At 35.0% G+C, this 26,285-nt stretch overlaps 1 protein-coding gene across 1 annotated transcript; it reads right to left on the bottom strand.

The window, feature by feature from the left end:
* Nucleotides 1–3,752: 3,752 nt before the first annotated feature.
* On the bottom strand, nucleotides 3,753–25,809 carry EIF2S3 (eukaryotic translation initiation factor 2 subunit gamma). The gene is made up of 12 exons (XM_087726523.1): nucleotides 25,653–25,809; nucleotides 20,148–20,211; nucleotides 17,782–17,909; nucleotides 17,548–17,669; nucleotides 16,148–16,242; nucleotides 15,064–15,222; nucleotides 10,665–10,799; nucleotides 9,421–9,515; nucleotides 6,718–6,862; nucleotides 5,707–5,876; nucleotides 5,417–5,589; nucleotides 3,753–4,211 (listed from the first exon to the last, which is right to left on the bottom strand). The coding sequence occupies exons 1-12, from the start codon at nucleotides 25,719–25,721 to the stop codon at nucleotides 4,148–4,150; spliced, it is 1,419 nt and encodes a 472-aa protein (XP_087582649.1). The 5' UTR covers nucleotides 25,722–25,809; the 3' UTR covers nucleotides 3,753–4,147.
* Nucleotides 25,810–26,285: the final 476 nt, after the last annotated feature.

Here is a 26,285-nt window from a genome sequence, read left to right as displayed (position 1 = left end):
TTTTAATGAAAGTATTGTCCCGCTATCTCTTCCCTTCGCCTCCCCTTCTTCATTTGACGAAGAACATATATTTTTCTTACATAGGAAGCCAGGAGAATGAAAGTACAGTGCTTTAAGACCGGTTCATATATATTAATCGTTTTGGTGAATGCAGTTATCTACCATGTTTTTTGTTTCTGGTTTTATAGGGAGTCAGGGGTACTTTGTTGTACAGCTACTTTTCCAAATCAGAATGAGCAACGTTAGTTATCAAATACAAAATTTGCGATTATTAGACTTTGGGTGCCAGTGTCTTTTGTTGTGAAATGAATGTTTCAAAATAATTACTCTCGTTTCAGAGTTGCAAACTTAAATTTACTGCATACTTCGTTGTAACAATCTATATTTTGTTAATGACACAATTATAAAACCTCATGTAACTACCTTACATAGGTAGTTTTTACAGGTTGTTTTCAGATATCAAAATCAAATTGTGGATACTTGATATGAGTATGGATCAAATTAAGGCTCATTTCCTTTGGGGCCCTAAGGTGCAAATCACATATGCATTGCATCTCATTTTATTCTTTGTTAAAAATGTGCCTTAACAGCAGAATACAATTTTGTGTCTTTGCTTTGTGTTAGATGCTATTTTTTATATTTTCTATTAAGCTTAGATAGCATTTTTAAAGTTAAAAAAGTAAATTTCAAGTTGCTAAATTCTCAGGTATGGTATACTCAAACTAGCTGGAGAATTCTGAGAACTGAAATCCATCCTCTGGAAGGGGGATGACAACGTTAGAGAAGACCTCTCTTGTTATTTTATTTTCTGTGTATCTTCAATTATTAGCAATAAAATACATTACCATGTTTAGTAAATTGTTGTGTATCTTGTTTCCCTAATATTATTTTAATTGCATGGTTTATTGTTTTAATAACATTTGGTTTAATAAAACGTATGATATTTAGGGGGGGACAACATTAAAAGTTGAAGTAGTGAGGAGCAACTATCAATCCTCATAAAGAACATTTTATACACCATAGTTTATGGAATTCTGTGTCACATGATGTAATGTTGAGAATTTAGTTTAGAATTAAAAATAGGGTTAAACATGTAGGAAGATAAAAGACTGCTATGGTTCTTTATCAAAGTGTCTGCATGAAATCCTTTCAAGAAACATCTAATTGGTTACTTTGCAAACAAAATTCTGACTTAGAGGGATCTTTTGGTCTGATCAGCCAATCTTTTCTTTGTAACCAAATAAAACATATAGTATGTTAATTGAATAAATTGGCTGGTTTGCACAATTTTTATGATACACCAATCAAACGTACAAAAATATAAAAATTTATAAAAGGATCAACACAATCACAAAAATGAAGCATAGAGGTAAAGAAAATAAGAGGTAAAAGGGGCTTGGAAATTACATTATGAGCAGTATAGACTTCATCCTACATTGTGCCATTCTTAGCCAATTTTCATGCCTGAAAAGTCCGCAATTCTTGTATTTAAGCTATGAAGAACAGCAGTCATATTAACAGTCCTGTTGATATTGGTTCAAATTCAACTATAACAGGACAATACCACTGTATCAGCAAATGTTAAACTCCCAAATATATATTCAAATGCAAGGTGATTATAATTCTTACTGATACAATAAATAGGCAGTTTTGTACATCCTGGTTTATTTGAATAAAACTTAATTTGTTGTATTAAGATGAACATAACACCTGATTTTTACTTAGTGTTATATGTAAACCAAGCCTTTTTTGTTATCCATTTTCTTCTTTTATTAACCAACAAAAACAATAGTCAACCTCTGTTTTTTGGCATAGTCTCCAAGCCTGGAAAAATAATTTGTTTCCGGAAAATCAATATATTTTGGTTTTAGAATTTTTATGATAGAATGATTAATACAATATTTAAAGACAATATAAATTTTCAAGGGATCTCTAGAAACTATGCAACAGGAGGACCAATCCTAGGTTGAGGCTATGTTTTTGTCCCCCAGAAATTTTGTTTTCATGGCAGAAATTCCTTGGAGTCCTATACTGATTCCAGTAAAATGCATGCTAGCTGTGTTTCATAGTTAAATAGATTCACCTGAAAACATTAAGTATTTTCCTAGACCAAAACCTTAAAGGAGACAAGATAAACTTTATCAGAACAGAATTTGACATTTCAAACTATAGGAGAAAATCCAATATATGCAAATTTCAAGGATAGAAAATAGTTAACATTAAACTATTTTTAAACCATCCATATGAACACTTGCAGAGTATAGCGCTGTATTATTCATTAAAAAAATAAAAATGAAAGAAAACAATTCCATATTCTGCTTGAAAAAGTTTTAATATTAAATCAAATGTATTTCATATTGCCCTTCAGGGGCCATTACTCAAGAACTTCACATAAAGCTTACTAATAATGGAATTAGGTTCAGAGCAAATGAGTAATTTTATGCTCAAATAATCTTGCAACTAAAAGGAAAACTACTGGACAATTTTGGGTCCACTTGAAAAGGTCCACTATCTATATTGAAGTCAAAGGTAGCTTGGAAGTGCAGTTTAATGCGAAAATTATTTAACCACAATAGCATAATATATTTCATTTCTAGATCACAATTCATCTGAAATGAAATAAAAACCACTCTACATCCTCCCATGTCAGATTACCTGAAAAGGACTATAATTGCCATGGAGGTCATGAATTCACAAGTTTCGTCAGACTTTCTTCCCAGGATATTTTGGGAGTTCCAGTCCCAATCCTGAGATGACAATCAAGAGCTTGTAGAGTCACTGCCATGCAGGTAAGTAATTAGTATTCCAGCAGTAACACCAGTTTAACAGCTCAATTGGGAAAACTCCCAAATGGTTACTTCTAGATCAGTGCTTACAGCCACTGCTTTTTCTTAGTCAAACTGGCATGGCTGATACAGGACTAAAAACCACTGTATGCAAATTACTGACAAGGTTATATTCCCACTGTTGTCCAACCTGCTCTCAATAATGCAAGTTAGATTAGTGTGCTTATTAATTCCATATCAAAGATGGATATGTGAGAATTTGCAGAGGAATACATGCTGAAATATGCAGATGTGATATTAAATATCATAGGACCACAAAAGGCAATAAAACAGTTAAGAAAAACAAGATTTTCTATCTGCTGCAAGAATATGGTTGCCTGACAAGTAACAATCAAGAATAGCTCTTTAAATTTTGGCAAGTGACATTGAAAAGTGGAGAAGCTTAAAGTTACCTTGGTAGGATCAATTGCAATCATCAAAATTAATGTATTACCCCAGCTAAACTATTTCAAATAAGTATTCATGTTCTATTAGCAATCCCACAGGATACTGATAGCTAAATGTCATGAATGACTGATACAGTATTACATCATAATTACATTAAACCAGATCTACTGCATCAATCATTTCACTTCTCAACTTACAATTCAGTTATACGGCATTTCTATACAATAATTTTAGCCTTTTCCAAATAATTAAAATAGACAATAATTAACTTCCCTTTTTGGATACTGTCCATTGTGGTTGCAAATATTTTATTTTGGCTGTGTACTTGGAATTATATGCATACTTGGCCGCGTACTCAAGAATTCTCTTGAGGGGTTTAGTTTTTTAAAAAAATGTTTACTGACAGATAAATAGGATCAGTGGTTTGGGACCATCTAGCTATAAATATACAAGCATTCAATAATATGTAGAATCATATTTGCTGCAAGGTCAAAGTATGGTATACAACAAGAAAGAAAATTCATCTTCCAAGAAAAGTTTATTTAAATTTGTTTCATTGACAAACATTTCAGTTTTTTGTTACTCAATTGCCTGTAAGAGTTAAATGAAAAAATAAGTAATTTTCAAAATTCCAAATCAGATTATGCGCTCTTGAGTTACATTGTTTAAAATCAAATAGTCAGCCCCACACAGTCTCTAAAAAACTGACATAAACACAAAACAAATTTAGTTTTTGTGAAATACTGGAGAATTAGATCCATCTTTGCTAATTTAATTTATTGCAGATACTGTCAAGAGATTTGATTTTCAATACAATGTGGACATCTGTGCAACAGCTTCCTCACTAAAAATGCATTCCAACTGTATGGAAACAGACATCATTTTTTACAAATTGAAGAATTGGCCTTTTGCTTTCAATCATCATCCACAGTAGGCTTGATTGTCACTCCTCTTCTAATTTGCCCCCATCCAATTAAACTGGAAAACAAGAAAAGCAGATTAACTTCAAAACTTCAAAAAATTAGAATAAAAGAAGACCATCTAAATACAAGATATAAGATAACTATGCAAACATTCATAATCATTTCCCATTCCAGATAATTCATGAATCACTTTGGAATACTGGGATTGGCCCTTATCAGAAAAAAAACCCACCACTTGTATCCAGGTAAGTTCTCTCATGAGAGTTAGAATGGCTAGCCTCGCAGTAGTAAGTGAAACATGTGAATGACCATGCTTGAGTTATGTAAGTTCTGATGTAGTTAAGCAAATCACGTGACTGTGAGTTGCAATTATTGTCACCTTCCCCATTGACTTCATATCAAAAGCCAGCCAGGAAGGTCACAAATTGTGATTATGTGACTGGGACACTGAGATGATAAAAAATAGATGCTGCTTACAAAATGCCTGAATTATGATCACATAATCTTGGAATTCTGCATCCATCATAAGTTTGAGGACCAACTATAAACTTACTTTTTCAATGCCATTATGATTTTGAGCAGTTGCTAAGTAGTCTTCAATCAAAGACTACTTGTGTTCCATTTATTTAGCATCTTTGACATTTTATATTTGATAAGAAACATCAAGACAAGCAACAACAGTCCTTAGAATAGAGTTGTGTGATATTTTAATAACTGAAATTATTACTATAATAATAAGTTCAATATTTTATTGAACTTAAAATTTTACCATTATAAATAGAAATTGCAATCTCTAAATAGTAGCTCTTATGTTGTTAAAATGTTACATCTGTGCATAAGAAGAGACATCAGGGAACAGAGTTTTGCAAAAAATACAAAAGGAATCTGAAAAATTTATGAAGGAATTTATTTTATTAACTATTATTAAATTTGCCACCCATCTAGTGGTTTGAGGCAACTCTCGACAAATACTTTCAACATCTGTAGAATGGCAGGATGCAAGTATAAATGGAAAACTATTAGGTAGACTAGAAAGGAATATCTATTTACCAGTATGGAAAAACAATGTTTAGTGTGTTTTGGAACATTATGTCAGGTCCAACAAGTTATTAATTAGCATTAAGTATCATGGATTACACCCAGTAGAATAGATACTAACTTTTTATTATCTGCTTTTACCGCTAGAGTCATCCAAAAATTTGTGTTTAGCTTAAAATGTATTTATAGTGATACATTATGTTTCATTTCAAATCAACTTACCGCCAATGTTTTTCAACTCTTCGACTAAGGGCAATTTTTTCTCCTACTTCAGTGCATACAGGATTAGTTAGCACTATTTTGCCCAGATCAGCTTTCACTGCACTGACCCGTCCTCCAGTTGAAAGAGATCCTATGTTTACCATTAGTACTTCATTTTTAGATAATTTTTGCACCTACAAGTAGTAAAAAAATTTAAAGACATGTGCAATTTGTACCATTTTAAATTTGCAAGCATCCCTTTTAAAATACAGAAATTTACAGAATGTCCAGATTTACCAGAAATAACTAACCTTGGCAGCTTTCTTGTCCCCTTCAGTACGGACACCGAGTAATCGCCTCAACAAGAAGTAGGAAATTTCAAGTTCTGTGAATATTTCAGGTAGTGCTTCAACTGCACCTAAAACTTGCCCTACCATTCGATCAGCTCGGCACAAAGTTGGGTCAATCTTGGTACCAACACCTAATAACAAAATATTTTTATTTTTAAAAAGCAATAGGCTTTCAATTGTTAAGTTACTTTTAAATCACCAGACACTATCCAGTGCTTTAGAGTAATATTTATTTAAATTGATCAGTTGGGCCATTGCAATGGATTCTTTTCTTTTTCTTGGATCTTGTAAGAATAATTTAATAATTCTAATGAATTTGCCAAAAATAGAGTTTGCTGCTTAGGCCACATATATGCTTTACTGTTGGAAAGTTTCTTTTATCAGTCTTTTATAATTTTATTTGTAATACTACCTAAATATGTATTTGTAATACTACCTAAATAAATGAATATTATAACATTTGTTGAATTCCAGATGATTTGGAAGACACTAAGTTGTTCAAAACACATTCTCAGAGGAAACAGCGATAGCTAGTAAAGATACAGCTCACAATAAAAATGCATCACTACCAGGAATATAGACTCCTAAACCATAGCAAAACAAACTGGAGTGTTGTAAATTATAGTTTCCTTTCCCCTTCATCCAAGAGCCATTACAGAATGGTGAATGAGCTAAAATTTAAAAACCCTTATGTTTTCCTCTATTGTTGATAGATCTTCATTCTATCACCATGTGTTGTGCTATAAATGAAACTTATTAAATGAAACTGAAAAGTATTCAATTTTAGCTTGTTAATATGTATATAATGCACATATAATACTATAACTACCACTTTAAACATGGTTTTAGAAAATATAGAAACATTTATAGCTGTTGCAAAGAAAGTCTCTGAAACTATATATTCATAGCCAAAGTCTTATCTATCTTGGTATCTTCCATGTTCTCTTAAACATAAATGTAAAACAGACATACCAATAAGGCCTCCTGGTGCAGCATATTGCAAATCATTATGTTCTGCAAACAGAGATACAATTTTGGAGAAAATAGGCTTGCACATAAGTTTTCCTTCACTATCCTTTGAGACAATGCCAGGTCTCACCTCTAGTTCCTGGCCAACCTAATAATAAAAGATATAAGAAAGGAAGATTATTACATATCAATCTTTATATAGTGCATTGGTAATGGATTTTATAGCCAATTCTCTCTGTCAGTTCACTATAGCCATTGTTTGCACACGCTTATGTAGAACACTGGTTTTCTCTATAATGTGTCCAGATACACTAATGGTTATTTTCAGAAGCAGTGGGAGTGCTTGTTTTTCCCCAATCATCATTTTATATGATAAGCATCACAGAAATTAAGCATCTTAAGAAATTAAGGCGATACCATAAATAATGGAGAGTATGGCATGGAGATCATTGCTCCAAACACCAAGCATTCCAGAGATCACAACAAACATCTTGAAACAATGTCATTGATTCCATTCTTGGGCTATTTCCATTCTCAGATTCACAAGAGAGGACTAATGATGAGCAACCAGCAGCAAAGCAAAGTCAGAAATGCTAGCTGATGATAAGCAGACTGTCATGTTCCGTGTATCCAGCACCAAGAAACCTCACGCAACAGTTTTTGTTTGAAGTGTTTTATCCTGGAAAGCTTGGAAACCGGGCACTGAGTGACATACAAAGTCAGCATTACCCACGGCATTTCCGCCACATCTTAACATCCCCATGCCCGTGCCTACCCCATACCCTTGGCTTCTGGACACTGCTAACAGCCTGGAATCTTTGGCCATGTCTAGACCAACACTCAGTTGCTGGCCTGCTCTCCATGCTGCAGCTGGTTGGCGCTTTGCTTCCCAGTTGATCAGCTCCGACACCCAGCTGATCCATTTGCTGTAAACCTCCCAGCTGATCAGCACAGCCACTCCATTTTCAGCCTCCCAGCTGATCAGCACAGCCACTCCATTTGCCAGCTGATCAGTGCAGCTCCCAGTCATGCCCCTGCATCCTCCTCTCTCTGAATGGCAACTGTGAGACGGCTCGCCAGAGGCTTGCTGTTTCGGGGGGTGACACAGACAGCTCCAGCACCACCAAATGGACTTCCATTTGAATTAGCCAAAAGAGGTAAGGCAAAACAACACAGAAGTCACAGATGCCTTAGCTTTCTGAAAATGAGGATGTGGAATTACCACTTCCTCCCAACACAACAGTTTGGTGGTCTGGAAAGAGTGTAGAACAGGCAATAGAGCTCTCTATTAACAACTGCCTGTTAAATCCCATTCCTTGTAGCTTGACTTGCAAAACTTTACAACCCTGATTTTGAGCCTGGAAATGCCAACCACAAGCTTCGATCCTTGGACTTTGCTTCACTACTTTCTTGTATGCTGCTTTGATACGGAAACTTCTAAGCCAAACTTGTTGAACTTGAGGGGGACAGGAGTGGGAATTTGTCTCTATACTGCAAGTGCCTTTGTTTACAATCCTCATTTAGTAAAGAGAACAAAATTATATATGTGTGCACACATGCGTGTGCACACACACACAGCCTGGGACAGGACAGGAGAGTTACTGTCAAAAACATCAATTTATACTATTATTATATCTAAACTTATGGACTTCATCCAACAGGATTCATCCAACAGGATTTAGTTTTAATCTCATAGCCTTCATTTTCACCAAACAAGTTCTGGAGAATCCCTCAACTCCCACATACTGTGTTTCCCCAAAAATGTGACATGTTATGATACTAAGCCCATTCAGGCTTTTCAGGGCATTGGCTAAAATATTCTCCCCCCAAATAACACCCCCCAAAAAAACTACTAAAACACATGCACAGCCAGTCCCCACCATTTCCTTTAGTTGCTTTCGGAGGGAGGGAAGGGGGGGACATGCCCCATACACCCCACATACCATTACTGTACCTAACAGTAACGGTGATGTTTGTGCAAAAAGAGCGCCTGCCACAAAAAGAGCATCCGCTGTGCCTTGCGCCCCACCTGCCACACCCCAAATTGCACCCCAGTGCAAGACACGCATCTTACCGGACACTGGCACCTATCTCGTGTCTCTTGGCCAGTTTGTGCAGGGAAACACCTTGCACAGTAAGGAAAAAACTTCTTGTGAGTGCAAACAATTAAGAACTTCTTGAACTCGTGAGAAGTTTTTTCTTTACTGTGCAAGGTGTTTCCCTGCAGACTGGTCGAGAGACATGACAGAGCTGCCAGTGTCCAATAAGATGTGCATCTTGCAGCCCGCCGCATCCCAACTGCCACCCCCCAAATCGCACCCTAGCACGAGACCCGCATCTTACTGGACACTGACAGCTCCATTGCGTCTCTCGGCCAGTCTGCAGGCAAACACATTGTAAAAAACCTCGCGAGTTTGAGAAGTTTGGACTCACAAGAAGGGTTTTTTTACAACATGTTTCCCAGGAACCAATGGAAAAGAATGCGACAGAGCTGGAAAGGTAAGACGCATGCCTGGCTTCTCACCCGCCCCACCTGCCAGCTGCCAGAAAACAATAAGCCCCCCATTGATAATAAGGCTAAGCCCTTATTATGGGGGTCAAAAGGAAACATGGTATGTAGAAGGAATAGGAGGAAGAATACATGCAATTCTATCATTAACATAAAATGATAACAGTCTGTTAATCAGCATTGGAAAGAAATATTACCTTCAACACACCTTTGAGAATGCTACCACCAGCTACACCTCCCTTCAAGTCATCAACTTCACATCCAGGCTTATTAACATCAAAAGATCTAATAACTGAAAAGAATATTCCATTAAGTTCAACTTGCAAAAAACTTTAAACATTTTAATACCATAATATATTTATCTATTAGTTACACTCTGGATCTAATACTTTATTAAGCCACTGATTTGTTGTATATTGTTGTATATTGTTGGTTCCTTATTTCTTTTTGGAAGATCGTATTAGCAATAGCACTTAGACATATACCGCTTCATAGTGCTTTACAGCCTTCTTTAGCAGTTTACAGCCCTCTCTAAGCAGTTTACAGAGTCAACATATTGCCCCCAATAATCTGGGTCCCCATGGTAAAGTAAGATGGTAAGATAATTTAATTAAAATAAATTTATACATAAAGAAACTAAAAATAAATGTGACTGCTTACTCAAATCAGTTTCTTGATTGACCTTCATGTGGTAGGTATGACATTATCAGAAACCCTTGAAACAAACATATCTAGAAATAAATTTCTTCTAGACATTTTACTTATTTATGAAAATATATCTGACTGTTCAATTCAAAAAGCTACTAATTCTAGGAGCACAAAACAATGTCTAATTTATTTATTTTGAACAGAAACGTTCAAGACATCATAATTTACAAAGTGAAATTTCAAAATCAGTTTATGGGAGCCATCTATTCAGTTTTCTTGAATAAGAACCTCAAGAATATGACAAATTGTTATTGATTTGACAAAAAAGGTTTATTAGCCATACAAAATAATGAGTTCCACTTATAATCTGTTAACGGTTGCAGTCCACAAATCAATAAATATTGGCCCTATGAAATCAATGTTTTAATTTCTTATGACTATGCTTACCATCAATCCATTAAGAGGGCACAGAAAGTTACATCATTATGAAGTTATAAAATGTTACATAAATGCACACTATTTTAACGTGTTCCAATTCATCTAAATATGTGTCCTGCTAGATTCTAATCACACAACATATCACGTTCACTTAGAATTAATTATATATAGTACTGTTGAATTTAAGCTAAATTTGTCATATCAAAATATTTCCTATAATTTCTATGTAGCAAAGATGCTATGTTAATAATAGTACCAATGACTACAGTAAATATTTATTTATCACATTATTAACCAAATACCATTATTAACCAGTGTATTTTCTAGGTAGAATCAGTGACTCAAATAGACATACCAATAAGCCTTGGTTCTGATGTGAAGTCCCTTAAAGGCACTGGAATTTTCTTTACAATGTATTCACAAACAACTTCAATGTTGTATTTTAGCTGTGCTGAGATTGGAATAATTGGAGCTCCTTCTGCAACTGTACCTATTTCAATAAACAGTCACGTATTATAATACTTGTAATGCTCTATTATGATCAACATATTGGAAACTCCAGCACAAATACACTTTTTGCTTTATAATATAAAATGTCAAATTCAAGGCTCGCGGGATGCTTAGATCCGGCCCATGGGGCCAGTCTGGAAATCGCAAAGGACCAGTTCATGGTGTCTCTGCTAGTGAAAATGGGTCATGTGCGGCCCCTCCATGGCCCATTTTTGGCCTAAATCAACTCCTGCAAAATCCTGCAGCAAACACAATTCCCTCACTAACCTGTTTTCCAGCTTCGTTCTCCAGCACACAGGGCAACAAAAGACCATGTGACTACCAGTAAAAAAAAAGTTGTCAGACCTTCTAATTTGGTGAGATCTCTCCCCACCCCCCCAGGAGTTGGAAGGTCTGAATGCATTTTTTTCCTAAACTGGTTAAAACAGGTTAGTGTGGAATTCTGGTTATTCTGGAATGGGGTGGAAGTGAGGATTTTGCATTATGATTGCTCATAAGTATCATATTTTTCAGAGTATGAGATGCACTTTAATTACTGATTACTACGAAAAACTATACAATCAAGAGACAATTTCAAAAGAAAAAATAAAACAATATTTAGAAAAAGTAGAGTTACCCACAGTACCAGAAACAGTTAAAATAGCACTAGATGAAAGAATAACAATGATGGAATTAACAGAAGCAATTAAAAGTCAAAAGAATGACAAAACACTAAGTCTGGATGGAATACCAGCAGAACTATACAAAACACTACTAGATACTATAGGTAATTTAATGTTGGAAGTATTCAATGAACTACTATCAGAGGCAAACGCATATATTACTCTCATACCGAAAGAAGATGCAGACCTTCAATGGATAAAAAACTATAGGCCGGTATCGTTATTGAATGTAGACTATAAGATTTTTGCTTCAATAGCAGAAATACTAAAGAGATTTTAAAGCCAATTTATACATACAGATCAGAATGGCTTTTTACCAAAGAGACAAATAAAAGACAATATGAGGATAATGCTAAATACGCTGGAATAATATAAAGCACACTAAATGGCCTTGATCTTTCTTGATGCACAGAAGGCATTTGACAATGTGAGCTGGCAGTTTATGTCGACACAATTTAAATTATGGGTTTTGGGGAGAGATTTATTAAGATGATTAAGGCAATATACTATAAACAAACTGTTGAAGTGATGGTAAATGGAGACATGATAGAAAAGGTTAGCATAACGAAGGGGACAAGGCAGGGATGTCCTCTGTGCCCATTATGGTTTATACTGACGCTGGAAGGATTAAACAGAAATGTTAGAAAGGATAAGGAGATAAGAGGCATGGAAATAAAAGAAGAAGAATATAAATTGCAGGCATTTGCAGATGATCTGGTTTTTATCTTAGAAGATCCACAAGAAACAGGGCCTAAACTGCTAAAAAGAATAGAAGTGTATGGTGAAGTGACAGGTCTGAAAATAAACAAAGAAAAAACTAAGATTTTAGAGAAGAATATTACAGAAAAACAAAAAAGAGAGCTAATGAACAGATTAGATATCCAGATCACAATAAAAGTAAAATATTTAGGGATACAATTAAGAGCAAGATGTGTAAAAATTAAGGAAGATAATTATTATAAGATGATACAACAAATTAAGACAGACCTGGAAAAATTGAAAAGCTTGCAATTATCGTTAATAGGAAGAATAGCTACAATTAAGTTGAATGTATTACCAAGGTTACTATATTTATTTCAAACAACTCCAATAAGACTGGAGAAAAAAATACTTTGAAGATCTTAATAAATCAATAATAAAATATATCTGGCAGGGGAAAAGCAAAAATTAATTTAAAATGTTACTGGATGCAAGAGTTAGAGGAGGTTTTGGAAAATGTTTCACAAAAAGCAGGGTGTGCCGAGGGTTTGGGAGGCCTGCAGAGTGCGCCAGGGAGGGCAAAAACTTTTTTAAAAAATTTAGCTCTTCAAAATCTTGGTGCGTATTATACTCCAAAAAATACGGTAATCATAATTTCAATAAATCAATTCTATTCCTCACAAATTAATGTTTGAGGATGAATAGCAAAAATGCAGGGTCCAAAGGGTTTGATTTTTATGCTTCAAAGAGTTTTTATGCCACAATTAAGGATAGGAAATAATTTGTAGTGAAAAAATGCTTCCTTCAGTTGAAACATCAATTTATTTTCAGTTCATCTACTGGTCTTTAATTTGAAGTAGTAGTTACAATTAGCCATCACTCTCCAAATTCCTCCTCTGAGTAATCAGCAAGAATATTTTCTAATCATAAAAATGACTTTTCTGGCTTCTTCTTGACTAAAAGTAACTGAGCATTTTCAGGATTATTTTCTGCTAGGAAATATTTGTTTATTCCTCTGCTTCCCAAATTAAATTATAGAGTTTTATATAAGAAACAAACAAACAAACAAAAGCTGGCCTAACAAGGATTAAAAGGATAAAAACTCATCCTTATTTTTTTAACCAATGTTTGATAATCTCTTACAAAAAAAATATCTAAGAAAAGACTAAGAAGCAAATAGAATGTCGGATAAATTAATTGTCTTTACCCTTTTCTGTTGTTATTAGAATGCAAGAGTATTTAGTGTAAAATCTGAGTCTATAATTTTGCTTGAGAACAGATAAGTAAAAGATAGCAACAATATACACTGCTTTCTTTGAGATAAGCACTCTACAGTGACTTGAAATCAACTGGATAAATATTGTACTTTTAACAGATATAGGCTATTACAAATAGAAAATCTTAAAATTTTAGACAAGACTATAATTGTAATATGCACCAACACCAGTTACAAATTCTACACAGACAGTACTGTTGCTATCAAATTGAATTGTATGTTTCTATTCTTCATGTATTAGTTGGCTCAATGTTTAAAATGTTCTACTGCAAATGAAATGTCTGGATTACATAGAATTGATGCTAAACCAAACCACCAAAAGTACTACAGACTGTTTTTATGACAACGTTCCCAGGTAAACCAAACCTGATGCACAACAAAATAAGCAATTCTACTTTAGTGTAAGATAACTTTAACAGAATTTTGAATGACTGAAGGTACAAACTTCATCTTGTCTGTTTTAAACATCTGATCAATTAGGACTAATCCTAAATTTCTCTCTCCAGTCACTGGAGACTTCTCCATCTCTTGTCTGATTGTCTATGGAGATTCTCAATCATACAGATAATGGTTGTCCCAAAAATGTGTTTTTTCCAAAAGGCAACTGGATTTCCTTGTTCTTTTTCCTTTGAAAACATTTTGCTTCTCATTGAAGAAGCTTCTTTAGTTCTAATTTCTTCATTTAAAACTGAAGCTTCTGAAGCTAAAACTTCTTGGATGAAAAGTGAAATGTTTTCAAAGAAAAAACTAAGTAACTCCAGTTTCTTAATACAGACTTGATTATTTCCTAAGCAGGATCGAGGGGCAGATTTCCTGCCTCTCAATCCCCAAGATTATCCACACATTCTATTACATCATTTTACAAACTGCAGTCACCGATGTGTAAGTTGGGTGGCTATATACATTTATTTAAAAAATAAAATATGTAACTGTGAAAAAGAACCTCTTGCTGAACCCATTACGTATTCTTCTTGACAAGGGGTGTCAAACACAGGGCCTGTGAATGGCATCCGGCCTGCAGGGCTGTCCTGGAAAACCTAAGGGGTCGGCCGGTGTCACTTTGGCCCGGTCTACCCAATGCGAAGAGGAAACATGTCAGCAGTTTGGGGAGTGGTGTCAAGCTGGCCATGTCCACCCAGTTGGCCACACCCACCCAGTCGGTCACACATGCTCGCTCCGAGGTCAATCACAGCACTGATATGGCCCTCAATGAAATTGAGTTTGACACCCCTGTTCTAGACTAAGATCTTTTAAGGAACACTTTTGGCAAGTCTAAATTATTACTGCAATCTTGATTTATGAGGGTCTTGTTTGACTCTCACTTTGTCAAGGTCCTTGCTATTATGAATTTCTTGGGAGTTTGACTTGGTTCCTTTACTGGGCTTAATGGGGTTTCTTTATCCCATTTATCCTTTAGTCACTTTTTATTTGCTTGCTTTGGAGCTCTGATCATGGATAAATTTACTAAAATTAACTAATAAATTTGCAAAATTAGTTTGACAAATTTGATATGGCAATAAGTGTGAAAATGAGCTGTTTGTGAGACAAGACAAAAGTTGGCTTATAGTAAAAAAGAGAGACTTCTTGATTTTGACCTGGAAACTCACCTTGCACAAATGCTAGAATTTGTTCATACTGTTCTTTGGCTTGGCTCTCTTTGACCAAATCTATTTTATTCTGTAGAATTAGAATGTGTTTCAGTTTCATAATTTCAATAGCAGCTAAGTGTTCTGAGGTCTGCGGCTGAGGACATGATTCATTGCCAGCTGGAATAACAGAAAAACAATGTTTACAACAGAATATAGAACACTGATAGACTTCTTAATAAATGGTTAACGTACAGGATACTAATCCTCCTGTAAATTATAATTAAGAATAATTAGAACACCTGAGAGTGAAACTGTACATGTGAATTTCATGTAATGAGTATAGTTTGTGTTGCAATAAGGATTATAATTAATGAAACCTTTGTAAACCTTGTTTACAAAGATGTGAAGTTTGTGTCTCTAATTGATTATGTAATCCAATAAATGTATCCTTATAGCAATATGAACATTAGCACAACTTTAATTCTGTAAACTCCTATGTTTCAATGGTAACATACCTGTGTGCATATGTGACAAAAAGAGAGAAAATGTATTGGATGTGAGGTTGACTGAATACATTCACTATAAAGTAGTCGGTGCAGTATCTAGAAAGAAATCTGGCAAAATATTTCTATCTATCTCACACTGCTGTGAATTTCACTTTCTTTCTTTCTGAAGCAGAGCTAGCAGGAAGCCTACTTTAGTATCTGCTAATGTCAGCCACTAATTTTATGTCTATTTTCCAGCAGAGAAAGTAGCACATAATAAACTTGCTTCAAAACCTTATTAAATTCAATCAGGCAATACATTTGATGATTACACAGCAGTCAGTGCTTGAATCTTCTTAGTCATTGCTAAGAAAAATAATGAGGATGAAATGAAAATTATTTGCCTTTCTCTACTAGTGGCCACTCATTTCCCTGCCCTCTTTGTCCCAATAGCTACTTTCCACTACATTTTTAGGAATGCATCCTTCCAGAGTGTTGTCTTCTCCAGCGTAACATGACATAATGTAATTTGCAAGCATAATATTAACATTACAATTCCTTAGCCACAATAATGTCATGGATCTATTGCAATATCAAACTCCTACAGTAATAATTACCTATTAACAGTAAAGCTGCATCCATGACAGCTGCTCCATTCAACATAGTAGCCATCAAAATGTCATGGCCAGGACAATCCACAAAAGAGACATGTCTATAATATAAGGAAAGGAGAAAAAAGAATAACCATAAATAAAAGAATTATATTAGTTATTAGGTGTAAAAATGTAAAAAAACCATGAATTTTGACATGTTATAGTAAACTAGTTTAGGAAATACTGATGCTCTGATGGTCATTTCAAAAAATCCTTTCTTAGTGAGCACCTAGAAGCCAAGAGGAACATATGTGGCAAAACTGAAGTTTGTAGGCTTTACGCTTCTGGAGATTTCATGATGCATGAGTGGTATTTTACTTTTGTATATATAGATGTGAAAAAAAGATGTATCTTTCTTGAGAGACTACAAGATTCTAATAGAAAACAGCTTTCTCACAGATTAATTTTTTCTTAAAATTTTAATTAACTTGTTTTTAAATAACATATTGCATTATAAGTATGTTTTGTGTGTATGTGCATGTGTGTGTGATGTACACGCACCCTTTCCCCCCCCCCGTGCCATGTATTAACATATTTTCTGAGTTTAAATAAAACAGATTTGTATTCTGCCTAGGGAATGAATGAATATATATATATATATATATATATATATATATATATATATATATGTATATGTATATGTATATGTATATGTATATGTATATGTATATGTATATGTATATGTATATGTATATGTATATATATGTATATATATATGTATATATATATGTATATATATATATGTATATATATATGTATATATATATATACATACACACACACACACATATACATACACACACACATATACACACACACACACACACACATATATATATATATATATATATATTTCTAATATATGTTTTGTTTGAAATATAAACTATTAATGACTTGAGATATATAACATAATTACAAATAAACAAAGCACAACAGAATTTATGGAAATGTTCAGTTAAGATTATCAACACACTGATTTGATGTCTAATCAGTAAAAACAACTAATAACAGACTGAAATTAAAAAAGGCTATATTGGACACGGAGTACAAATAAAAATCAACAGCAAAACATTTTTAGTCCTATTGAACTCATGCAGTGTGTTGGAATATTATATGATTAAATACATTATAGTCATTAAATGTTAATTTTATACTTCTCATGATTCCTATATGATAAAATCATTCTGAAGTTATATTTGTGTTCAGTTTGAAGAGGTCTATCATAATTAGCAAACGTTTTTGAAAGGTTTTTGGGAAAAAAGTTTTCTAGTGACATCAAAGTTTAACTATACCTACTTACTTACATATAATTTCACACAAAATGTATATATAAAAAACAAATCATGTTGAACTAGACTTGTCACCTGACTAATTTAAAATTGCCTTTGGTCCCAGGGATATCTGTAGGGAATTCATCAGGTGTACTGCTTCCACAGGATCGGTAACATTCTGGCCTGGAACAATTTGGATCATCAAGCTTGTAAATCTGCAGAGGAAAGACAGTAAGTCTTCACTAGCGATCAGTTGAGTTTAAATAAAACAAGATGATGGTTCAAATAAAAACTTATAATTTGATTAGATGTACAGTAGTGACAAACCTTAGCATTGGCATAGCCAAGCTTGATAGTGATATTTCTTTCCAGTTCATTCTTGAATCTGACTGTGTGAACTCCAGAAATTGCTTTTACTACTGTTGATTTTCCATGAGCTACATGGCCAATTGTACCTAGATTTTAAAAGCAAAAATTGTTATTAATTTCATAAAAATTCTCCAAGAAGTGAATGAATTTTATAATCCCCAACATCTATTTAAATATTGAATATATTAATATTATATTAATGTTACCCCCAGGTATTTATGAAAAACTCAACTCATTTTTCTTGTATTGTAATGGACAACAGAACTAGAATGATATAAAACATTGGCTTTCCATAGCAACTGAGACATTAGCCAAATTAAATGATTTAACAACAACAAAACATTGTAGAACTTCATTGTACTTCAAGTCTAGCTGTAGCAATGTTAACATAAAATATTTTGCAGAGCAAAAATTAGCCTCCTTTTAATGTTGAGGCAACATCAGTTCTGTAATAAGATGATCTTTTGAATCCTAACCTTCCTTCCAATACAGACTATGCTACATACAATTGATTTTTAGTGTAGCATGATTAACTAGAGCAGAGTATGGAATGATATGAATTCACTCTTCTCTTCCTCTCCCTGATACACACACACAAACTTCTTAGAAGTTTAAAGAAAGGACCAGAAAGGTATAGAAAAGAAATCAAATGAATGGTTCCTACTGAAAATACAATACAATTCAGGAATCAAATGATAACCCTTTTGGGTGGGGATGATGATGGAAACCATTTAAAGACTTACAAATTAAAATGAATTCAGACTATTTAGGTGGTGAATTAAAGAAACTGAACAAAGTCAAGCCATAAAGCATTATACATCATCCTAGAACAGGAGTCCTCAAACTACAGCCTGCGGGCCAGATACAGGCTGTCGATGCCATTAATCCAGCCCACGCAGGATCATGAGGCTGCCCCGCCCACCTGCTAGCCCCCACCCTTCGGACGGACTTAATTTTGCGAGCTCTGTGGGATGGAACTGGAAGGTACGGCCAACATTTTTGGCCTGCAGAGTGCTATTGAAGGTGGGGAAGCAGAGTGCTTATGGAAGCAAAAAATTGGACACGGATGCCCCAGGAGGCTTCCGCACCCCCCATTTCTGGCCTGCCGAATGCTACTGGAATGCTGATGGAGGCAGGTTCTGTTTTTGGCCTCCCTGGCTTCTAGTAGCACTCTGCAGGCCAAAAATGGGGTGCATGGAGGCCTTCCAAGGCCTCTGCATGCCTTGTTTTTTTCCTTCTCCCACCTCCAGTCACACTCTGCCGCCCAAAAACAAGCATTTTTGGCCTCCCCCGCCTCACAAGCACTCTGTCAGCTCAAAAATGGGCCCATTTTTGATCTCTCCACCTCCAGGAGCCAGAAAGAGAGAGCGAGACAAAGAGAGATAGAGATGGAGAGAGACAAAAGACACAGAGAAACAGAAAGAGAGACTTGTTGATTGCAAGCTCCTTGGGGCTGAGAAGAATTGCTGCAAAACTGAGTTTCCTGAAGTGGACCCTAGATTGTTTAATCAACTTAAAAAATGATCTAGTAAAAAGAAAAGTCAACCAAAAGAACATGCAAACAAAAGCAAATAAAACACCCCAGGAGCAAAACAAATTAAAGTTTAATTTGTGTGTATTGTTTAATGGACTGCTAAATTGATCATGCCCACCCAGTCACATGACCACGCCCACCCAGCCGCTCCAGCCAACAGTCTGAGGGACCATGAATTGGCCCCGTTTAAAAAGTTTGAGGACCCCAACAGCAGAATTATGATTGAGGTGGTGCAGTGGTTAGAGTGTAGTACTGCAGGCCACTTCAGCTGACTACTATCTGCAGTTCGGTGGTTCAAATCTCACCGGCTCAAGGTTGACTCAGCCTTCCATCCTTCCGAGGTGGATGAAATGAGGACCCAGACTGTGGGGGCAATATGCTGACTCTGTAAACCGCTTAGAGAGGGCTGAAAGCCCTATGAAGCGGTATATAAGTCTAACTGCTATTGCTATTGCTATTGTGATCCAACTAAACCAGGGTGTCAAACTCACAGCCCATGAGTCAGATACATTACTCACTGGCCACGCCCATACCCGTTTTAGTGAAGGTGAAAAAGTTGCGATATGTCACATGACGTGAAAATGCGAGTTTGACACCGCTGTACAGAGGGTTCCTACAGAGCTACAGTACATGCACTTATGTCTTATATGCTCACATTTTAGGTTAAACTTTAAATAAACAAATAAATGATATAGTATTTTCTAACAGCTCCTATTGAAGCACTGCACAGTGAATACTACGCAATTAATACCAGACAGCAACTTCTAGCTATAATTTGTTATATTCTTACCTATATTAATTGTAGCTTGTCTACTGATGACTTCTGGTGACAGAGGGGTTAATTTTGTAACATCCTGCAAAGAACAGGTTATTAGTGCATTCCAGAGCATTAAAGATTCCAAAATACATAAAGGATTTTTTGTTGTTTCCATAATGTAAAAAAGCAGAACTCTCAAGTCCAGGCTTTACTATTCAACTAAAATTGTACTTTTAGATACTTGATCTCCTAAGAATTCTACACATAGTTTAAGATTATTTTGTAACTAAATAAAAATGAATTCTAATACATCACTTTTCCCTTCACTGTTTTTAGAGTGATGAGATTTTTTATAATGTGGTTTGAAATAGTTTAAAAAGTAGTTATATGAATTATGCTGTTCACGTCATAAAACTTTTTATCTTATCTTATCTTATAATTATCCTATAAACATGATTAGCTATAAAGCTTGCACGCAAGAAGTACTCAAATTGATGTCCTGTGATTTAAAATTGAATTTATCAAAATATTGTTTTTCATATGTACTATAATCTTTCATTAAGAAAGGATCTTTTGCATTGGCATTGTAAAAAATTTATACATTGACAGAAATATTGAGAAAATTGTTTTTTAAAAATAACGTGTATACTGAATACATGCCAACTTTTTTGGGATTTAATATGTTCAGAACAAAGATGGATTTTGTGCTCTAATAATAACAAAAGAAATATCCTTAGGAGATGGGAAAATACTATAATTCAAGACATAAAGAATGGAATTTCAGAGTTGTTAGCAACTTTTGAGAAAATTGTAGGTGGTTAATCCGAAAAATGTCCTATCTCTCTCTTTGGAAACCCTTTTAAACTGGCTTGGTCAACATTAAAAGCTCTTAATGTTACGTTTTTATTTTTGTAGGAAGTTAACCCCCCCCCCCCCCGGAAAAATGAAATATCCTGGGAAATATTGAAAAGGCAGAATATTATATTTCTCTGGATCAGAAATGGAGAAACATGTTTTTAAGCAGGAAACAGACACACTCTTTAGCCCCCACCTTTGTCAATGAGCTATTAAAATGCCTGAACCAGTCTGTTCTACATAACAAAGATCTCCCCCTTCAGCTCCAGGTTGATAGGATTAAGGCATTATAGTATTAGCCCTTTACTCATCTCACCACAGGGCACCTGGGAAGAAGCAATGCTCAACCAAACTTGGACTCAAAAAACACAGCCTAGAGAATTGCCGCTGCATGGCCCCATGGGAGTCTGAGAACCAATCAGAATACAAGCTCAGGTTCAAAGGCCAGAGAGGCCATAAAAACATCTCAGCATCTCACGCTCTTTTCTTCTTCATCCAACATCTGGAAGCATGTGATACACTTTTCTGTTCAGGAGCTCAAGCCATATGATCCTGTCCACCATTAAACCATCTTTCCAAGCAGCCACGTTTCCAGTGTCTTTTCCCCAGTTGGAACTAAACCCAGGAGGACATTTCTTCCAACACTTCCAAGATTTTAAAGATTTACAAAAATAGTTGGGATATAATTTTAATGATAGTTTGTGTCTTCTCCGTATTATTTTTTTGTGTAAAGTTTTTCTTTGCTTTTGTTTTTTTATAGTCAATTGTTTTTATTTTACACTATTTTATGTATGTTTAAAATGAATCAATTAAAGTACATAGTTTTTGGAAAAAAACAAAGAGACAGTGTGTTTCTTTATATTTATCCTAAGAAGTTCCTTATGTAAAATTAGTATAGTCCTATTTTTCAAGAAGGAAAAGAGAATGAAAAAAGACTTTTTTATTATAAGATCACAACCACAGTTGCAAACAACAAATACATCACACTGTGAAACATGCAATGTTAACTGGTAGCATATTCTCTCCATGTAAGGGTTTATATGCCACAAATATCTTTTTAAAATATCAAAATCACACTATGCAATGAAAGCAACAGCTTGTTTTACTTTTCCAATGCCAATTTGCTTCTCTTTTTTATTAATTTTTTATTTTTATTTTAAAACAAACACAACATCCTTCTTTACATGTTGTAGAAAGTGAATCAGTTGGTTACAAAAAGACTTTCGTGCATCTCTTCCACAGTCAACAAACATAATTCATATTAACTCAAGCATTTTCACTTAAATATTTATACATGTCACCATCATCATATCTCCATTTTCATTTGACTATAATTGTTTAAGCGTCCTTCATCATAAAATATACCAAAATTTAATACATAACCACATACTGGCCTTTCAATTACTATTTCTAAAATCTTCCACTAACACTAAATCCTTATGTCCTATTCTAGCTAAACATCCATAATATTTAATAACAAAATTTTCTAATCCTCCTTTTCTAATCATTGTTTAAAATTTACATCCAATTTCCTTATGTTATACCCATATCTATATATACATTGTTATTCTTATCCTTCCTTTATTTGACTATATCTTGTATCATAACATTTTCCCCCTAATAATCTAAACCTTAACTGTATCTAACTTAATTCTTTTTTTAATTAACCTTTATATATAATCCAAAGGGATTTCTAATCTTCCTTACATGGGTACCATTCAATATCCATATCCAATTATACTCATCATAACACTACACATTCTATACATTAGTAACATTATCAATTATTTATTTAAACTATATCTATTGTCAATAAATTTCACTAAGTTTAACTAGTTTTAAATTATATTCTTCCATCTATCAACCTGTATCTTCCAATAGTAAAACAGTCTCATATCTTCTGCCATTTGTGGTGCCAGTCCTCTAATCATCTCCTTGATCAACTTTGTATGCACTCCTCTTAGCAAATCCTTGTTTATAAGATCTCTCATGTAATCTTGATGCCCTTCTTCTGTTTCCTTAGTCAGCTTATCTTTGATTGTCAGTAGTGTTATCAATGCTGTTGCTAATAAAATTTCTCTCTTTAAATCCATAGATTCTTTGGTTTTTTCTTCTTCTGTATCTTGCCCTCTGGGATAAATTTCCCCTCCATTTAATTTCTCTTTCAGTATTCCACTCTTTCCATTTTCAGAGACAAACCAACCACCATAAATATCAGCAAATATAATCTCTTTATATTCATTTTCTACTTCAATTTTTGGGTTTTAATCACCACGTTTTCCATTTGATAAACATCCTCAACTTCTTCATCATATTTTGCAGTTATATGCTGTAAGTCTTCCAGCTTCTTCTCTATCCTTTCATATGTATTTGATAATTTCTGTATTTCTGAAAATATCTTTTGCAAGCTTAAGATTTCTGTTTGCTTTTGAAATTGTGCCATTCTTTCCAGCTAACAAACACAGCTGCTCTAGCTTGGAAGGTTAATAAAATTAAGCATAGATTCACAAAAACGTTTTGTTTTCACTTTTCTCTGGTTAAAGACATACTTCAAAGAGACGTCTGTATGCTTCCCTTATCACTCTCTATAACCAAGCAGTGTGCCCTTGTAGTACCAAGCCAAAACAATCAGTGAAGAAAAAAATGTTCCATTTCCAATACCCAAACCTTCCAGCCTCCGAATAGTAGTGTTATTGTTGCAAATTTCCTTATTTCTTTTTGTATCTTTTTTGTATTTCAAGTTAGAAAAAAGAATCCAATTTTGAAATGGGTTAGAAGAACACCCACAGTAATGAAAGTGGAAAATTTTAGACCATAGGTTACAGAGAATAAAAGAAAAAATAGAAGAAAACTTAATCCATTCGTTTTAAAAGGCTTGCATAAATTCCACCCATGAAGATAGCATCTAAAAAGTAAGATAACCACTGTCGAAAACCATTCCAAATTTAATTCCGCCATTTTATTCTTCCGTTCTCCAATTTAAATTAATTTTAAGTTTTTTATAGGCAGTCTCTTTTTAAAACAGTAAAAGTTCCTCAACAGCTGGAAACACTTTCTCTTTCCGTATCCTTCCGTTTTGGAGCCGCCCCGACTTTGTCAGCCTTGGCTGGATTTTTTGTCGCCAGCTTGAAGAACTTCTCTTGCATCGATCAGGGACTTTGCGATATCCCTGAGGTCAGCAAGACATATTCTTCCTGTTCACCTTCTCTTCGGGACGGTTTAGGTCCAATTGGACCACCCAGTGGCAAAACTATTGGCTGTGTTCTCAGAGCATCGAGACCGCATGTCCATATCGTCGCGACGTTGGCTCCTCCTCCGCCAGTTTGCTTCTCTTTTAAAGATAGCAAACGCTCTTGCAAGTAATTAAGAGGCAATTCCTTACACCATGCTTTATTATTTCATAGATGAAGAGACATTCCTTATACCATGCTTTATGATAATTGTTTCATTTAGCAGATAAGCCTAACTGTTTGTAGCTTATAATATCTGGTTCAAGATTCAATTTATGTAAAACCAACCAACGTGTTCAATGATCTACAAATAAAATGTGACTAGTTACAGTGAGAAACCCTATCACAATGAAGCTGGTTTGGTTTTAACAATGCTTTCCAAAGCTATTTTTTCATTACCCCAGACTTATCAGAAAGTATTATCAGACTTCGACAACTGGTCATAGATCCCTTCTTTCTGCATCACTGTAACTTCAAAAGTGAATAAATGGTCTTAACTTGAGGGCTATCCATATTATAAAAATACTAATTTATTAAGTTTATAGGCGTTGCTTATAGGCGTATAGGAGTTGCTAACAATGAGATGGGCAGCCTATAAATCTAATAAATCAAAATAAAATATCACTGAATGAATTTTATATCATTTCAACAAATTATCATTGTAAATTGTATTCAATTTCATCAAATAGGAATATTATAAATTTTTGAATATATTTTAGTACCCAACAATTTAAATGTGCTTGTTGCAATGGATAATGAGTTAATGCATCGTTACTCAAAGAAACACTTTTACCCAATTTATTGTAAAATGCTAAGTAAACATGTATTTCCAAAATAAAATGAAAACTATGCTGACAATTTTTCATAATTATCATTAGTAGCACCGAAGATCCCAGCTACTACCAGTATACTTAAGGCCAGGTGTGGGTTGGGAATGTACTACCATTCTAACTTTATAGTATTGTGTGACTTTTTATGCAAATCTGACCGAACATAACTAAAGCATAGCCTACTACTGTACAGTATGCAATGGGAACTCAGCTTCTCTGTTCTACCCTGTATTGATTGCGCTACAGAATGAAGCAGAAAGGGAGGGAAATATTCTCTCTGAACACAACCATTTTTTCGCTGGAACTAGCTTGTAAGGGTAGGACGACACTCTGCCTGGAATTATGGCTTTGTACTTTCGTACTAAATGAAGTAACATTATTGTATGTAGAGAAAAAGAAGCGTAAGAACATTCGGGAGATTTCTTTCCCACCGTCATAAAGCCTTTCCTTCCCATTCTAACTACCCTTTGGTAGGAACAAAAAGGCAGAAGACAAGCAAGGCGAGGCAGATTTTCTGAACTCCGACCACCACCCAGTACCGGGCAAAAAATAGCGTAGGGCAACCGTTGGAATACTGCACCCCTCAGGTAACGCGCCCTCCCCACTCCGAATTCCCTTCTTACCAAAGTAGTCAGGTCTTGCCGCGAAAGATGCGGCTGCCCCAGTGTCACACCCGCTTCGATTCCCGCCATCTTGCCTGAAAAGAAGTTAGAAGTCCGCCGAGTCTGCCTGACCTTTTCCTACAGAACCCAGTAATTTATGGGGCACGCGGCTTACTCCCAGACGATGCTGCAAAATAACTAGGAACAGAGCTAAATCTTGCCGCTTTACTTTGTCTAGGGGCCAGTTTAGAAAAAAATCGCGGTTGGGTCAGGCAATATGGTAGGCTGCTCAAGAAGGCCCCCGGGCCTGGCTGATGCAACCGGCGTGTAAGGAAACAGCGGCAGAGCGGGTTTTTTTTCGGCCGGCTGCGGAATGGGCGGTGCTGACGACCAAACCGGAAGTATCGTTGCATAAGGATGTCTCCTTGTAACTCAACTGTAATTTTTCCTAATACCGTTCTACCTCAGTAGTGCTAAATGTACATGTAAAGAGACTCTGTAGCTTGCAGAAATCGCACTACCATCCATACCTGTGATAATGATTTTGCTCAGAGTTCATTGGTGTGTGCCTGTTGCTAATTTGGGCCGAGCTTCTAACGGTGTGTGGTCCTAAACCTTAATCATACTTTATAAAACACAATTTGGTTTGTAAAC

The sequence above is a fragment of the Thamnophis sirtalis genome, unplaced genomic scaffold, assembly GCF_051295495.1.
Source record: "Thamnophis sirtalis isolate CommonGarterSnake01/CBP01778 unplaced genomic scaffold, rThaSir2_p1.2 scaffold_12, whole genome shotgun sequence".
Taxonomy (NCBI): Eukaryota; Metazoa; Chordata; class Lepidosauria; order Squamata; family Natricidae; genus Thamnophis; species Thamnophis sirtalis.
Note: the sequence above shows the minus strand (reverse complement) of the source record. Positions and strands in the feature narration are given on the sequence as shown.

Bases quoted from the DNA above. Each gene is read 5' to 3' on its own strand.
- EIF2S3 (XM_087726523.1), bottom strand. From the start codon at position 25,721: ATGGCGGGAATCGAAGCGGGTGTGACACTGGGGCAGCCGCATCTTTCG. The intron at 17,670-17,781 runs GTTTGTCACTAC...TTTCCTCTGCAG, and splicing joins TTGGCTATGCCAATGCTAAG to ATTTACAAGCTTGATGATCC. The intron at 9,516-10,664 runs GTATGTCTATTT...TATTCTTTTCAG, and splicing joins ATCAGAACCAAGGCTTATTG to TTATTAGATCTTTTGATGTT.